Source organism: Tauraco erythrolophus, chromosome 7 (assembly GCF_009769465.1).
Source record: "Tauraco erythrolophus isolate bTauEry1 chromosome 7, bTauEry1.pri, whole genome shotgun sequence".
NCBI lineage: Eukaryota > Metazoa > Chordata > Aves > Musophagiformes > Musophagidae > Tauraco > Tauraco erythrolophus.
Genome location: NC_141471.1, coordinates 23,251,761 through 23,267,724, shown reverse-complemented (window position 1 = coordinate 23,267,724; position 15,964 = coordinate 23,251,761). Strand labels below are relative to the sequence as shown.

General features: G+C 43.0%; 1 protein-coding gene across 1 annotated transcript; it reads left to right on the top strand.

Moving 5' to 3' along the window:
• Nucleotides 1-6,239: 6,239 nt before the first annotated feature.
• On the top strand, nt 6,240-15,322 carry VIM (vimentin). Its single transcript, XM_086614870.1, has 9 exons — nt 6,240-6,832; nt 7,013-7,073; nt 11,130-11,225; nt 11,371-11,532; nt 12,047-12,172; nt 13,587-13,807; nt 13,902-13,945; nt 14,353-14,438; nt 14,957-15,322. The coding sequence occupies exons 1-9, from the start codon at nt 6,291-6,293 to the stop codon at nt 14,996-14,998; spliced, it is 1,380 nt and encodes a 459-aa protein (XP_086470996.1). The 5' UTR covers nt 6,240-6,290; the 3' UTR covers nt 14,999-15,322.
• The last annotated feature ends 642 nt before the right edge of the window (nt 15,323-15,964 follow it).

Genomic DNA, 15,964 nt, shown 5'->3' with positions numbered 1-15,964 from the left:
CTCAAAATTTAAAACAGTGATCCCAGACAATAATATTTATGGCTTCTCATTGTAATGTGACAAATGAATGTTCATCCACACTGTTGATTTCTACCTGTGCCAAAGGATTATGGCAGGGATAGCAACTGAGCACTGCCAGGATGGCAAAGTTAGAAACGTGGCAAAGGACAGAAAGAAGCACTGCACATTATACAACATTTTACAAAGATCCTGCTGAAAGCTTTAACTGACTATAAATTAAAATACTTTTTCTCTTTAAGTTGAAAGTTCATTTGTGATGCGCTAGGCAAGCTTTGCACCATAGGAAAATAGTTAATAGATGTTAGTACCACCAAATCAAAGACTCTGAGACTGAAAGAGTAAGCATGAAGTGAGGCTGACAGAGTGGACCACCAGCAAAACATTGTTTTTCTTGCAGTAACATGTAGCTCCTCTAGTTTCACATCAGTTCTCAAGAGTGAACCGTGAAATAAGAATAACAACCTCAGTCTTTCCTGTATTTTCTCCTGGATGTCTTAATGTTTCTTCAAGCTCTAGATGCATGAAGTGAAATTTTTTTTCTCCTCAAGCCTTTCTCTTCTGTGCTCCTGTATGTTACCTTTATAATTATTTGACACATGTCTAAGTATTTATTTAATTATTTAATCTTTTGCTTTTCCCCCACTCTAAGATTTAGGAATAATCCCTTTTAGCTAAAAAACATTTTATGTCCTACATCTTGTCTTGCCACCATTTTACCCCATCCCACTAATTTATAGTTTAACAAGAATGCAGCATTCATCATCACATTCCTTATTTTTTACATTCAGTCTATTTGATCCCAGTATTTACATCTTCCTGCTGCTGAATTTGGTACCTCTTCCTCCCTCTCAAAAATCCAAAGACATGGCCCCTGATACACCATGTTCATTTACTCTGATGTCTTCCTCAGGCCACCCCTTCTGTCACCCTTTCCATTGCCATCATTTCTCCATTGTGTGCTGTTTTCTTCTGTACAGGCATCTATGTGGCCACTCAAATACTCATCTTTTATTCTTACCCCAATAAATCTCTTCTAAAAACCACTTTCTCTAAGTAAAAATTATTTTTTAAGCCTTAAAAAAATTAATTGGGTCAAATTAACAGTATCACCACTCTCCTTTACATTTTAAATCCTCATGTATCTCTCCTGTTCTTTTGCCCTCTGAGTGAGAGTTTTACCTGATTTGTCTTTGGAAAAATACAAACTTCATGAAGACTAGCAGATAGCTAAAATTTCAAATTATCTATATTTGGGCACCCAAATCAAGATGGAGAGGCTTGATGTATTCCGGAAATTATTTCTGCTTAAGGAGTTTCAGGTTGAGCATCAAAGCATGCCAAACCTCTGTTTGGAAAACCTTGGCCTCTATGTCCCAGTCATTGCTAAACGAATTGCTGGCATTCAGCTGTCAGTGCTATTGTATTAAGTGAAGTGAGACAGATGGAGTATACAGGTCATTCTTTTGTTGTTGTTGTTGTTTAAGGGATGGATTAAATTAATTGCTATACCTATGATAGAGCTGAAAATCTTCTCTTTCTCTTCTCTGTGTTGCTAGAACTCTTCTCTGTGCATGGTGTTTGAGCAAACCATGGCACTTGGAGCAGAAAGTTGTACTGGCTTTGAAAGTGAGTACCTGATTTGGTACAGAACTGTTCTATTTTGATACAGAAAATGTCCTATTCTTGCAACTAGAAATCATAGCAGAGGGGAACTTTGTGCACGACTATAAGAATTTTTGAAATGTAAGTCATGCAACTGGGTAGCATGAGTCATGTTCAAAACACTTCCCTAGTGATGAAACCCCTGCCAGTTTCATATAGTTCATTTTACATTAAAATATAATATTGCAGAGAAACTTTGTTAGTTTTGAGAATAGAACCTAGTCATTTCCTTAAAAAAATCAGCAGTTAGTCACACCAGTTTGATATGCTTTGCAACATTGGCAACAACTGTAGGCATCATTTTAAAATTTCATAAGAGAATTTGTCAATTTCTTTCTTAAGACCATCATTAGGCAAGGAGGTTACTCGCAAGGAGATACTTCAATGCCTGGACATTTAGGTATTCTGCAGCCCAGTGATGTTCAAAAACCCAAATCAGCTTCTCCAAGGCAGCATGCAAGGAGATGTGTTCGCTGGGTTCAGAAAAATCAGCTCTTCCCTGGATGCACCGGCCTTTCCTGGGGGCTCCTTGCTACACATAGCTCCCAGCTAAAGGGAGGGACCATTGTCAGCTGAAGGTTTACAGCCAGAATCAATTTTTGGAAACAGGAACCATTCTGTTTTCAAAACCATAGCAGTCTTAGTCTTTTCAGGCCACGGCTGAAGGAGGAAGTAGTCTTTCGGACTAAAAGTTACGCACTCACTCAAGCGAGAAGCCACAGCACTTGCTGCAGCTGAGCATTACGGAGAGTCCCTATTCAGTCTGCTGTAGGATGTTAAGAGTCTTTCAAATCCTCATGTTAAAGCAGGCCCCTTTTGCTGGAGTTTGTTCAATATTCATGGAGCAGGAGAAGTCTGAAGGAATGCCTCTATGGCCCCATGCACGCCAGGGCTTAAGGTCACTGCATGGTACCAACAACAAAAGTGATTGCATTTGCATAGCAGGATGTTTTTCCTGGGTATTTAATATTTATGGGTCATTCTATACCTCCTGGAAGCAGCAACTTTACTAAAAGTGCATAAATCTGATCAATGAAAGTATTCATATCTGTTTAGTCAAGGTCTATAGTAACTGGAAAGCCCATCCAGTATTTGGACTAAATTTCTCTAGTTTTGTACTGTTTAAATGAAATGTCCAATCAAATAAATGTGAATGCCATTCTTTTTAGTGATGTTTTCAGACCAACGGATACTTGTGCAAGAAAATCAGAGAAATTCTGACTGTTATGAGGGCTTTTTCATTTTTAGTGTAACAGATTTTCAGTATAAAGCCTTTCAGGCCTCTGTACCCTCTCCCTATGCACATCTATTTTCCCTGTTTATGAAAGTTACACAGCAATCCAATATTTTTTGCTATACTTCTAGGGCTTGGTTTTGTATTGCATTCTTCGCAGTGAATCAATGTCTGCTGGCAAAAAGCCAAAAGAGGCCAAAATAAATTTTGCAGCGTGAACTGAAAGGCTGATGATGAAAATGCCCATTTCTAAGAGTGCCGTTAGCTTACCTCTGATCTCCCTCCATGGAGGTTAAGTGGCATCGTAAGCTGACCAGGCAGCTGCATGACTGAGTACAGGAATCACAAATGAAGGCATCGCAATAAACAACACAGATGACAACTAATAGCTTATGAATAATCCCCAACATGATGTTTAGTGATGCCATGAGCTGTCTGTCCTTCATGTAAGAAGTGGTCAAGATCCTGACCAGATGCAGTCTCTGAGAGTCCCATAGCGCTTTGCTTAAAATTAGGCTGATCCCTGTGGTTTCATTTCAATTCAAAGAAGTAAACTCTCCACGATTTTTATGGCTAGGCTGAGATAGAGTCTTTCCTGACAAGTGCTGTGGAGATCTTTTCACATTTCAAGAGACCAGTTCTTGTTCCCCTTTGAGGTTTGGGATGCAAATGTGCATTAAATTTATTACAGCCTTAAAAGAAACTTAGAGCTTCCTCCATTTATGCATCTGTGTAAGTGCCAACCAGCAAAAGGCACTTAAAGGTTTATTGTAGTCCTGACAAACTGACAATATCTGAACATTTCTAGGAAAATTTCATAGCAAGAACAGCAATAAGGCAGGTGGCCAAGAGTACATATGGCAGCAGTGACATAAACATATGGAAATTACACTTGAAACAGGGAAAGTGGGTCATGTTTATTTACTAAAACAAACACCTCCCTGAATTTTAGGGGGCAAAGCAGTTTCTGAATGAAGGATGACTGTTGTGCGTGTGTGCGTGCCATTAAAGGCTTTGTGGAGCATAAGTTGTGCTCTGTTAGGAAAAACAGACTGGGCAGAGCGCACCTTTAAAAAACGAACAATCTGCTAAAACTGTCAGTACTTCTGAGTAAAGCGTCTTTAATCTGCGAGGCTGTTGGTTATGTGCTGGTTTACTTTTTTGCCTGCTCATAGAAGAAGTGTGTACTTTTGTGCCAGGGCTCACAAAGGCTTATAGCTGAAACTTGATGGCTTAAATAAAGAGCTCTCAGAGGGCCCGACAGCACAACAGCATCCAGGCTGGGCTGTGGGTACCCTTAGCCTCAGGAATGCCGGGTGACCTCTCCCTCCTATTCAGTGGGTGAATGGAATGAGCTGTAGCCGAGGACTTAGGCTGCAAGCACTTCAGTAGCTCAACCTTGTCAGCTTCATTTGCTTGACTAAGCTGCAGTGAATAAAGAAAATTAAAACCTCAAGGACCTACATTTAGATACAAACTGCATTCCCGCACTTCTGGTTGCCATCGGAATGAAACTAAAGCACATTTTCCTTTACCAAAAAAAAAAAAAAAAAAGAAAAAAATATCCTTAATAAAATATATGGGCTCCGATTCTTTCTCGTAGGGTGCAATACCTTAAGTACAATAGCTGAAGTATAATCACTGACTTCACTGTGAGCTGGGGTGTGAAGAGTATCTTCCTCTCTGCCCGCTGTTTGTGTTCAAGTTTATCAGAATTTCAAGTGGAGATACTTGCTTCTGCAGGACTGTGAGTTAAAAAGAATTAAAAATCAATGTTAGTTTTGCATCCCTAAGTGCTGAAGTAACAGATTACAGATAACAACTCTACATTGTATCAGTCACTTCCCATAGCAAAGAGGAAAAAGAGGTCCCTTATCTGATGTGGCAGTGCAGGATTAGAGAACATGCATCATGCTTTGGCCACTCAAATTTTAAATTATCTAAATGACAGGGATACTGTCATCTCCCTTAAATGACTTCTGTGTTCACACTGAAAATAATCTGCTCCTACTCAGTCGAAGCTTTTCTCTGCTAAATTTTATGCCATTGCTATTGCCCTGTACTACCTACCTGCATCATTCGTCTCTACTGCTGATAGCCCAATTTTGATAGTAAAATTGCTCTTGAAACACTGGGATCTTTATCTGGCCTTTGAAATTACATACAAAAGATATTTGTGGACCACATCTAATGAATAATTATAATTTTACCAGGTGCTTTCCTAAGAGTCTGATCATGTGCCTGCTGAAATTAACAGCAAAAGTCTGTTGGGTACAACAGTGCAGAAACAAACCTTCATTAAAATTAAGCCTGCCGCTGTCCTAGTCGTTAGAAGGATTGCATCCAGGAGCAAGATCCTGACTGCAGCTATTCCAATCGTGTACTGGCCACACTAAAAAAAAAAAATAGTTACTGCTGGGAACGTTGTTACAGTACTGACAGAATAAAGCCTTTCCCTTATAAATGCTCACCCAGCTACAGGGAAAAGACATCTAACCTGTAAATGTTGTGTCTTCAGCACAGAAGTAGGAGCTGAGATCGCTGCCATGGGAGGCAGCTAAAGAAGACATAGATGTTATTATTTTTCTGCCTGTTTATTTTGGACATTTGGCAGCCCTTCGTGAATAGTTAGCGTCACTCTTGCCTGATCTTCTCTTTCAGAGAGCTAAGAAAGAAAAGAAACACGTTCTCAAAAAGATACGTATAGATACACCATACCTACAGAGGGATTTTTAATGTGTGCCTCCCAGGTTATCTGGAGTGTTTTGCCCGTCCTGTGCCGTAACGTTAAAGCCGCCAACCGTCCCTCGCAATCACGGGGCTGACTCTCAGAGAGGGATAACGAGAGGCGGGGGAAAGCTCAGCGCCCGCTTCTGCGAAGCCGAGGATGCCGCCGCTGTCACCCCCATCCTCCCCGGGCGCGCCGCGCCGCCTCGGGGTTCCCCCCGCGCCCCCATTTGCGGGCCACCGCTCCGCCGCGCCCTCCCTGCCGCTTGCCCCGCCTCGGCGGCTGCCCTCCACGCAGCCCCGGGAAAAAATCTGCCAGCCCTCGGGGCTCAGCCGCGCCGCGCCGCCCCCACGCCGGGGGGAACGCGGAAAGCAGGGGTGCTGCCCCCCGCTCCTCTCTCCGCCGCCCCGAGCGGCCCCCGCACGCCCGCCTTTGTGTCCGCGGCGGCGGCCGCCGCCCTTTCCCCGCGGGGCACGGCGATTGGCGGCGGGCGGCGGGGCGGCGATCGGCGGGGCGGGCCCGGCCCGGAGGCTGCCGCAGCGCCCTATAAGAAGGGGCCCGGGCGGCGGCCGCCGCTCTTCTTCGCCCGCCGCGCCCGCGAGCAGCCCCGCTCCGCTCCCGGATTACAAAGCCCGCGCCGCCGCCATGAGCATCAGCACCAAGAACTCCTCGTACCGCCGCATGTTCGGCGGGAGCAGCCGCCCCAGCACCGGCACCCGCTACATCACCTCCAGCAGCCGCTACTCGCTGGGCAGCGCCCTGCGGCCCAGCACCGCCCGCTACGTGTCCGCCTCGCCCGGCGGCATGTACGCCACGAAGACGACGTCGGTGCGGCTGCGGAGCAGCATGCCGCCCATGCGGCTCCACGACTCCGTAGACTTCTCCCTGGCCGACGCCATCAACACGGAGTTCAAGGCGAACCGCACCAACGAGAAGGTGGAGCTGCAGGAGCTCAACGACCGCTTCGCCAACTACATCGACAAGGTGCGCTTCCTGGAGCAGCAGAACAAGATCCTGCTGGCCGAGCTGGAGCAGCTCAAGGGCAAGGGCACGTCCCGCCTGGGCGACCTTTACGAGGAGGAGATGCGGGAGCTGCGCCGGCAGGTGGACCAGCTCACCAACGACAAGGCGCGCGTGGAAGTGGAGCGGGACAACCTCGCCGACGATATCATGCGGCTGAGGGAGAAGTGAGTGTGTGAGGGGAGGGCGGGTTCGGGCTGCCGGCGGCCAGAACTGCCGCGCTCCGCCCGCTGGCGCGGAGGCAGCCCCTGAGCATCCCGAGCTGGGCTGGGGACGGCGGGAGGCTCGGAGGGAGGATTTGGGGGGACCCTCCCGCTCCCTCCTCACCACTGTCCCACCCCTTCTAGGTTGCAGGAGGAGATGCTGCAGCGGGAGGAGGCCGAGAACACCCTGCAGTCCTTCAGACAGGTTTGCGAGGGCTGAAGGGGAGGAGAGCCTGAGGGGGCGGTGGTGGTGGTGGTGCCCGGGACGGGAGGGAGGGAGGGACCGCCGGAGTTTGCTTTCCTGGCACAAAGGAATTCCGTCGGTTCTCACGCAAACCCTCCCTTGTTTTCTTTAGGGGGATGCTGCGGTCTGAGGGGAGGGGGGTAACTATTGTCTTGCTTTATCCAAGTCTAGCCTGTGTTACAAAAAGCGCTCCGACGTGGAATCGCTTTCCGATCCAATAAAAGTGAAAGGGGGCCATCTGCTCGCTTGGCTGAAGGGTATTAATGGTTTCTATGGGATTCACCATGGAATGCAGATACAGGCATTATGGCAAGCGTGGTGGCAGCAAATTGAAATAATAGATCCCTTTGTGTTGCAGGGGAGGGTGCAGTGGGCTGCATTCTTACTAAATGTGTAATGCTGCGGGCATATTCCTAGCGAAAAGTGCCTATCGTGTACATGGTCCAGCTTTTATACAAAACAGAACTTCTTAATGAAACGCTTTGGTCAGTGCATTACTGGACAACAGTTTCAAATTTGAAGTTTTTCATATGGGTGTGGTCTGCTGACAAGAATTAGACAATTTATTCCTTGGGGTGAGGTCACAGCAGCCAAGCCTGTCTCCCGTGGATGTCTGTTAAGAACACAAAATTTAATCCTCTGTAAAGGAAGATGCTAACATAGGAAACAAGTTGTGTTGGAGTTGAGTCTCTGTAGGAAGGTACCGTGTTACCTGGATAAACTAAAACCTACATGACAGCCAGAACCAACTGTGCAAACACTGTTCAAAAACTGTTAAGCTCAGATTTTCACTTGTGCAAAAACAGCTTTCAACTTGGATTAAGCTTTGTTTGGACTAGGAGATATTTAGGAATGTGCCTTCTCAAAACAAGGTCTCATCTAAAACTGCTGGTGAGAAACGGCATTGCTAGCGTTCCTCCCAGCTGGAAGTGACTGCCCTTATCTCCAGACAGCTGGGCACAGGCTCTTCATCCCAAAGCTCTTCATAGTGGTTAGATGTCACCATTCAGGAAATCATCACTTGGTTGTTAGTGTTTCCCTGGGCAAGGCTTTCGACTACAGTATATTTATAGTCTCTGAAGAAGAGCAGGTGTCTTCATGAGATAACGTGTGGAGACTGAGACACGTACTCCCTTTCGGAATCTGGGAATTTAAAGTCTCCATTGGTGTTCTGGGGACAGATGTTTGAAACAGAACAGTTTGGGATATTGCTGTAACTTCACCTTCTGTGTTTTGGCATACTAAGCCAATTTAATGTAGTGTGAAGTTCCATGTAGAAGCATTTAACTTGGGTTTTAGAGAACCTAATCTATTCTAATTCATTGCTGAATTCAGTTGAAGGATCCTTTGACTTAAGGCTGGCTTAAATGATCTTCCATACTTAATTGGTGCACTTTAAGGCATGTCTACCTCTATTTCAAACCAATTAAACTTCATGAAGGCTCTAGGCTTTTAAGGGATCTTGTCTTTGTGCATATTCCACATTCGCTATTCAGCTCTTCCCTGCACCGTGGAAAGGGATTGTTCAGCCCAGCCTCTAATAGACTTGTGTGCCAAGCAGTCAGAACTGGATTGATGGAACCTCTTAAGGTGTAGCTTATGCATAAGAATTACAAACCATTGTCTGTGGAAACACTGCACTAAATCCACTCATGATCTAACTGGTGCACACTAATGTGTTTGATTTGAACAGCAGTAGTTTCTAATTTTTCCTTACTGTGAAAGGATAGGCTTGATATGCAGGTTTCGAAAACTAAATCTGTTTCTGTGTAAGTATTGTTCTTCTGCAAGTGAAATTAAATTCATAGAACACTGAAGTTGAAACATCCTGTTTTACTTTCCATTGTAAAGAAAATGCACAGCTTTTTGTTAAACTGTTATATTCTTGCCTGGCAAAGTTGTATACGTGGATTCAGAATATTTCAGCAGATAATTTACTGTTCTGACGTAGCATCAAATTTACTTTTTACTTGTTGGAGCAGTTGTATACTTCAGTACTTTAAAAGAAAGTGAAAAAAATATTTGAACTTAACTTTTATATTGCCAAAAGCTGCCTGCTTTAAAGACTGTTCAGCTCATATGTACTGAACTTTAATTCTTCACCTGAACAAAGATGTGATTTTACTGGTATGCTGAGAGGCGTACTGCATAAAATAAACCTAAATATTCAGTGAGTTCTTTCCTTTGGCACAAAACAAGCATCATAATAGTGAGAAAGTTATTTACTGCAGCTTTGTCAGCTGCTCTGGCAGCAAGGAATAGATCCTGAACCTATGACAAAGACTAATGGGTCTGTTTCTGGCTCATGTGAGGTTTGTCTGAAGTAAACATGGATGCTCAACCCTGAAACTACGTGACTGGCATTAAAGAATCTCCTAGGATAAAATCAGTGTGTAGTCCAATTGCATGTATGTATGCCTTACACTTCATTTGCTCAGGCTACAAGTAGTTTGTTCTTTTATGTGATTCTTCATACATCTAGGAAATACAGATACACTGATTCTTCACTCCCTAACTTAATGATAACATATAGAGTAAAATACGTACCATACCTTCTAAGTGTCTTGAATTTAAGATGCTTTCAATTTATTACAAGCTCCTAAAACTCCTGTACCTAGGCATTTGTCATGAAAAAATTAATAGTCTTCAGGATGCAAATTTCTGTAGAATCCACTGGAAACTCTTTGGATGTTTGTCTAATTGTGTAAACATGTTAGGTCATAGTCGTATCATTTCCTTCCAGAATGATCTTCAGGTTTTGCTGGGGGGAGGAGAACAAATGAATTAAGGAATTCTTTCTCTGAATTGAAAAACAGAGCTGATATGAACTGTGTGGGTGTAAAACTGGAATTGATAGGGAAGTTGAGGAATAACACATCAAAGGGATGTTCTGCTTGATAAAGAAAACAGAAGAATTCTTCTGGAGCAAGAACCTCACCCCAGAGTAGGAGTGAAGGAATGGCTTTCTAGGAGTCTAAAGAAAACACTCCCTATTTCAAAGGTGCTAGAACAGTGAGAACTGCTGATTAGGAATGCTTGTGCTTTGGGCAATCCAAAATAGCTTTTGAGTAAGCTGTGAAAACCTGATAAATTAATACTGTGTGAACATGAGCATGCAGCTGTGTATGTAACTAGTATGAAAGGAACAATTGTCCCCTTTACAACACATTTAAAATGTAAGAAGTTACCAATCAATGTTTAGTTTAAGTTATGTTTTTGAACTAAGTCAAGCTGCTCCCATGTAACATTCATGGCATGTCTTCTGTTGTGCGTTAAATGAATTTTTGCTGTTGATTAAGACTATCTCTGTCCAGCAAAAGGTGGAGTCTTTGCCAGCTACTGTGAGGGTGTAGGCAATGATGACTAACTCGATTTACATTTACGCTCATACCTTATTTTTCTCAAGGGAGATCTGTCAGACCACTTGGAGAAGTAAATGCTTGCAGTTTCTGTATGTCTCTCACTAGCTTTACAAGTATGCTTTCAACCTATGGTCTGTGGACCCAAAGGGCTCTGTGGATGATCACCAAGGAGTCCACAAGAAATAAATAAGAAATTAAGCCTACTTGACAGGCATGTAGGCACATGGGTTGCATGTCTAAGCCTCACTGGAAAAAATGGAAGTCTGCAAATTGCAAGACTAACACTTTTTCAGTTGTAGTCAAGCTAAAAGACCTTATTGCTGTCTTGTGACCCAAGTATCTGCTTCATCTTCATGCAAGATTTACACATACCATGATCTGTGTGCTCTTGATCATGATTAGTCATATGTCAGTGGAGATGAGGTAATCTACATGTGCTGTATAGTTCCCAAAATCATGATAAAGGTGCATATAGAGGTCTCTGAGGCTGGGGTAGGAGGTGGCAAAAAGACAGAGGTTTTTCCCAGATCTTCATTTCATGTTCTCTTGCTAAGAAGCTCAGATGTAGCATCAGTCTGTATGCTACTAAACTTGCTGTAAAAGACTTCTCTACGTAAGTTTTGTAAGATTGCTAATTATTCATCTCTCTGGTCAGGATGTTGACAATGCCTCTCTGGCACGTCTTGATCTTGAACGCAAAGTTGAGTCCCTGCAAGAGGAGATTGTCTTCTTGAAGAAGCTTCATGATGAGGTAAGCTGATTAATGAGGTCTGTGACTTGATGTTGACAGTCTAGCAAGCAAGCTCGCTCTTTGGTGGTTGTGGCCCTAAGTCCCCTCCTGTGTTATGTTCTGTGTTTTGTCATGTAATAAGACTGAGTGTCTGCTTCTCCTTAAGGAAATCCGAGAACTGCAGGCCCAACTCCAGGAACAGCACATCCAAATTGATATGGATGTTTCCAAGCCTGATCTTACTGCTGCCCTGCGTGACGTTCGCCAACAGTATGAAAGCGTTGCTGCTAAGAATCTTCAGGAAGCTGAAGAGTGGTACAAGTCCAAAGTAAGTTAAATCTGTTCAGATGCATCAGGCACTTGAACTAACTGTACATAACTGCTTTGCTGTAGCACTCGGTGTTCCCTCTGTCTCTCTAATGGGCACGAACACAGCCATGGCACAGGGTCATGTTTAAAATCCTAGTCTTGGAAGGGTCAGCTGAAAACATTGTGCCATAAGCACAGGATCAAGATAACAGGTTCATACTTGGAGTCTTTTGTATGCTTGTACCTGGGAGCAAATGTTGGATTAAATACTGACAAAAGTGAATGAATGGGTGAAAAAATGATGAAAAGATAGGAAATACACAGGGCGGGGGAAACAAATATGTAAAGTTTAACTATGAATTCCAATTTAACAATTAAAAATAGAAAGGCATTTTGAGTAATGCTAATATTTAAATGTTTCAGGTGTTATGACATGTAATGACTTCAGTTGCCCTCAAATGTTGTGTCCAAAAAAAGTCTGTTATACCATTTCTGTTGAAGTGTTACGCTAACCAAACTGGGGATTTCCACAGTTTGCAGATCTCTCCGAAGCTGCTAATAGGAACAACGATGCCCTGCGCCAGGCCAAACAAGAAGCTAATGAATACCGCAGACAGATCCAGTCTCTCACCTGTGAAGTGGATGCCCTTAAGGGAAGCGTAAGTAGAAAACAGCAGTTGTTGGGATATTCTTCCCATTGCAGCTTTGAGCACTGCACTGCAGTTTAACTGTTGATATAGGTGTGAATGCAGCGATCTCCTGTGCAAGACAGCAGCATATTAGTACTTTGTGAAAAGGGTGCTTGTCGTGGTCTAACCCAGCCAGCAACCAAACACCACGAAGTCACTTGCTCACCCTCCCCCACCCCCAGGGATGGGAAGAGAATCATAGAATCATAGAAATAGAATTAAAGGGGAAAAGGGAAGGAGACTCATGGGTTGAGATAAGAACAATTTAATAATAATAATATGAAATTAAAACTAATAAATCACGTACCACCTGGTGACCAACACCTGTCATGTCCTGGCAAGAGATCCCAAAACAGATCCTGGCACTGCAATCCCAGATGAGTGAGAGGCCTGAAAAAAGAGTGAGGGAGAGAGAATTCAAAGAAGACTGAAAGTCAGAGAGCCCTTGGAAGAGAATACCAAACTTCCTGGTCAGCCCTCATCTTTATACTGGGCATGACACTGCATGATATGGAATATGCCATTGGCCAACTTGGCCCTCAATCCGAAATCTTAAGTTCAAATCATAAGGGGAGTTGTGGGCCCCTTGTCCCAGCCATTCTCCCCACCAGCCTGTTGTGCTCCTGCACACTGGCAAAAACATGGGAAGCCAAAAGGTCCTTGATGTCTCAGTGCCAACTATAAACATCAGTGTGCTATTAACATTCTTCTGGTAACAAATCCCAGACTAAAACCAAAACACAGAGCTCTTCTAGCTGCTAAAAAGGAAAACTAACTCTGTTCCAGTCAAAGCCAGGACAATGCTATGGGCTTGATTTGCCTGCATGCACTACAAGCGCGCTGGTTATGTTGATATGCTGAACTTGTCTTAAGGTATAAAAAAAGAGTTCATTCCCTTGCTGTAATAGTCTCTGTTTATGTAACACTTTCTGGAATTGTTTATGGCTTGTCTGTCAGGTACAGCTGAAGCTAAGCGAAAAGCTGGAGGAGCAGTGGAAAGGTGCAAATCTTGCTGTTGCTAGAACCTGACTGCCTTTTAAAAGTTGGCTTGAAATAGATTTGTCAGTGCATAGTACACCTGCAAATCCCCTCACTGAGGACTGCCCACATACTGACTTGTACTGCGTGTGCTGGACTTGCTGTAAGGGATTGCTTTGCTGACTGGTATAACAAATATGTAGCACATCTCAGATAAAGTAGCAGAATAACCCACCTTTACTTTGCAAGGGGAAGATAAGGAGATGACAAATTTGGGACATGTCTGGGCACTTTCAGCAAAGATGCTAAAGTAACTCGGTTTCCCTTTTTTAAAAAATTTGAGGGGCTTTGAGGGTGGGGCAGAGTGGCTAAACTGCAGCAGTGCTTGACTTCATTACTCTTTCAGAATGAATCCCTGGAGCGCCAGATGCGTGAAATGGAGGAGAACTTTGCTGTTGAAGCTGCTAACTACCAAGACACTATTGGCCGTCTGCAGGATGAGATTCAGAACATGAAGGAAGAAATGGCTCGCCATCTCCGCGAGTACCAGGACCTGCTGAATGTAAAGATGGCTCTTGATATCGAGATTGCCACCTACAGAAAACTGCTGGAGGGTGAAGAGAGCAGGTAAAAATTGCATGCAGATGCTTTCCTAAACAGCAATTACTAGAAGACACTCTATACCCATGTCTGACTTTATGCATTTCTTTTTTTCCTTCAGGATTAACATGCCTATTCCAACCTTTGCTTCTTTGAACCTGAGAGGTAAACTGTTTGTTACTTCAGTTTAGTCAGCTGTTCTATCATTAGCAAAAGGTTCTGGATAGTTCCTTTTACTCTAGTATTTGAACTTGTATAAATGCAGTTGCATGTGAATGTTTTTCTCAGACATAACTACAATATTTGCAATTACTGAACTTTGAATGAGAGGAGCTACTTTGTTCCTGGACACAAATAATATCAGTACATAGCGAATGCTTGGTGTAGATGCCTGCTGAAGGTGCTTTAAGGGGAATAGGGAGAAAATGGAGATTAGTTTATCATTCAGAGCAGGACACTTCTTCATATACTAAATTGGGATTCTGAAAGTAGACACTAAAATCTGTTACACCTCATTTCTTTGGAGGGGCACTTCATCAAGACTATTTGTAATACTACGTTTTCTTCTGCAGAAACCAACATTGAGTCTCAGCCAATGGTTGACACTCACTCAAAGAGGACACTTCTTATTAAGACCGTTGAAACTAGAGATGGACAGGTTGGTGGTAACTAATTTTATTTCTATTACAGCTGGTTACCTTAAAATAACTTAAATTTGTCTACTGGTCAGTGCAGCCTGTGTACAGTAGTAAGTATTGAGTAGAACAGCATCTGACAGTCAAGGCTGCATGGCTGAATGTACAGATGTAGCAAACAGGCTTCTGTGGAAATGATCCCAAAATTCCTCTGACAGTAAAACCTTAAGTGGCTGACAGTTACCCTGTGTAATGAGTATTTAAGTTCAGCTGAGTTAGCAAGTTCTCAAAAGATTTCTCACATCACCTGAGAAAAACATGTGGCAGTAAACAGATACTTGTTTGGGACAAGATGCTGTTTTCAGGCTAAGTCAATAAAGTTTAAATGGTTTCTGCACACTATTAGCCAACTAGAACTTATTTATAAGTGAGAGTTGATAACCTGTTCGCGTTCTGTGGTATTGGATGTTCCAATTCTAGTTCTGAAAACTAATAATCTTACTGCTAAAGCTTAATGCAAGTGTCTTATGTTTTTCAACAGGTTATTAATGAAACTTCCCAGCATCATGATGACTTGGAGTAAAGCTGAAGTGAAGATGCATACTTACTAATGCAGGAGAAATTCTTACCAGCAAGATTTAAAAGTCCATGTCTTAAAGGAAAGAAACAGCTTTCAAGTGCCTTTCTGCAGTTTTTCCATGAGCGCAAGATTATTATGCTAGGAAATAGGTCTTAGATCTTGCAAACTGACTCTCCCTGAAGGATTAGAGTTTACAATGGAGTCTAGTTTACAAATAGCAATATCTTGTGCTGCAATACTGTTTTTAAGTATCTGAATTCAATAAAACTGCTTTTTCCAGCACCGTATGAGCAACCTGTCGCTACTTCAATAAATCTTTGAAAAATGGCTCTTGATGTGTTCTAATTTGTTAACTTCATGACTTTTGGAAAGCCATAACAACATAATGCTGGAATTACTATACGGTTGACATCTCCAGTACTGGTTGTGTGGAATGCTGTTTTTTCAGTTTAACTAGATAAGCTGTCTTACTTACTGCTTAGGTTTTGGAACCAACTAAATGGACTATAACTGGCAGATGCATTATGTATTATGAAATTTCTTATCACTTGAATAAAATATGATACTTCAAGCTAATAAAGTTAATCTTGCTTCTATGTACTAGTTAACCCAGTTACTAAGAGCTAAGAAAGTCCAAAATACCTTAAAACTCGGCTCTATAAAACATAGCAGTTAGTAGCTGTGAAGCAGTTCGTGCGAGCCCTTATCTGAGACACCACCTTTGCTAAGTTAACAGCTGACATGATGCATTGACTGTTTTCCAGGAAAGGCTGGTTCCCAAGGGCTTGTCTCCATTGCAGGGAGTAAAGTGAAAGTTTCAGATGGAGTGGGGGTTAGGGGAGGTATTTAAAGGCAAAGTAGAGGAAAAATAACTTGCCCTGTTGCTGACCTGATTCTAGCAGTTAAACCCCTTTAAAAAAGGGGAGGCACCATGCTTGGTGTTCTCTGCTGAATGGCAGCTAAGTGCAG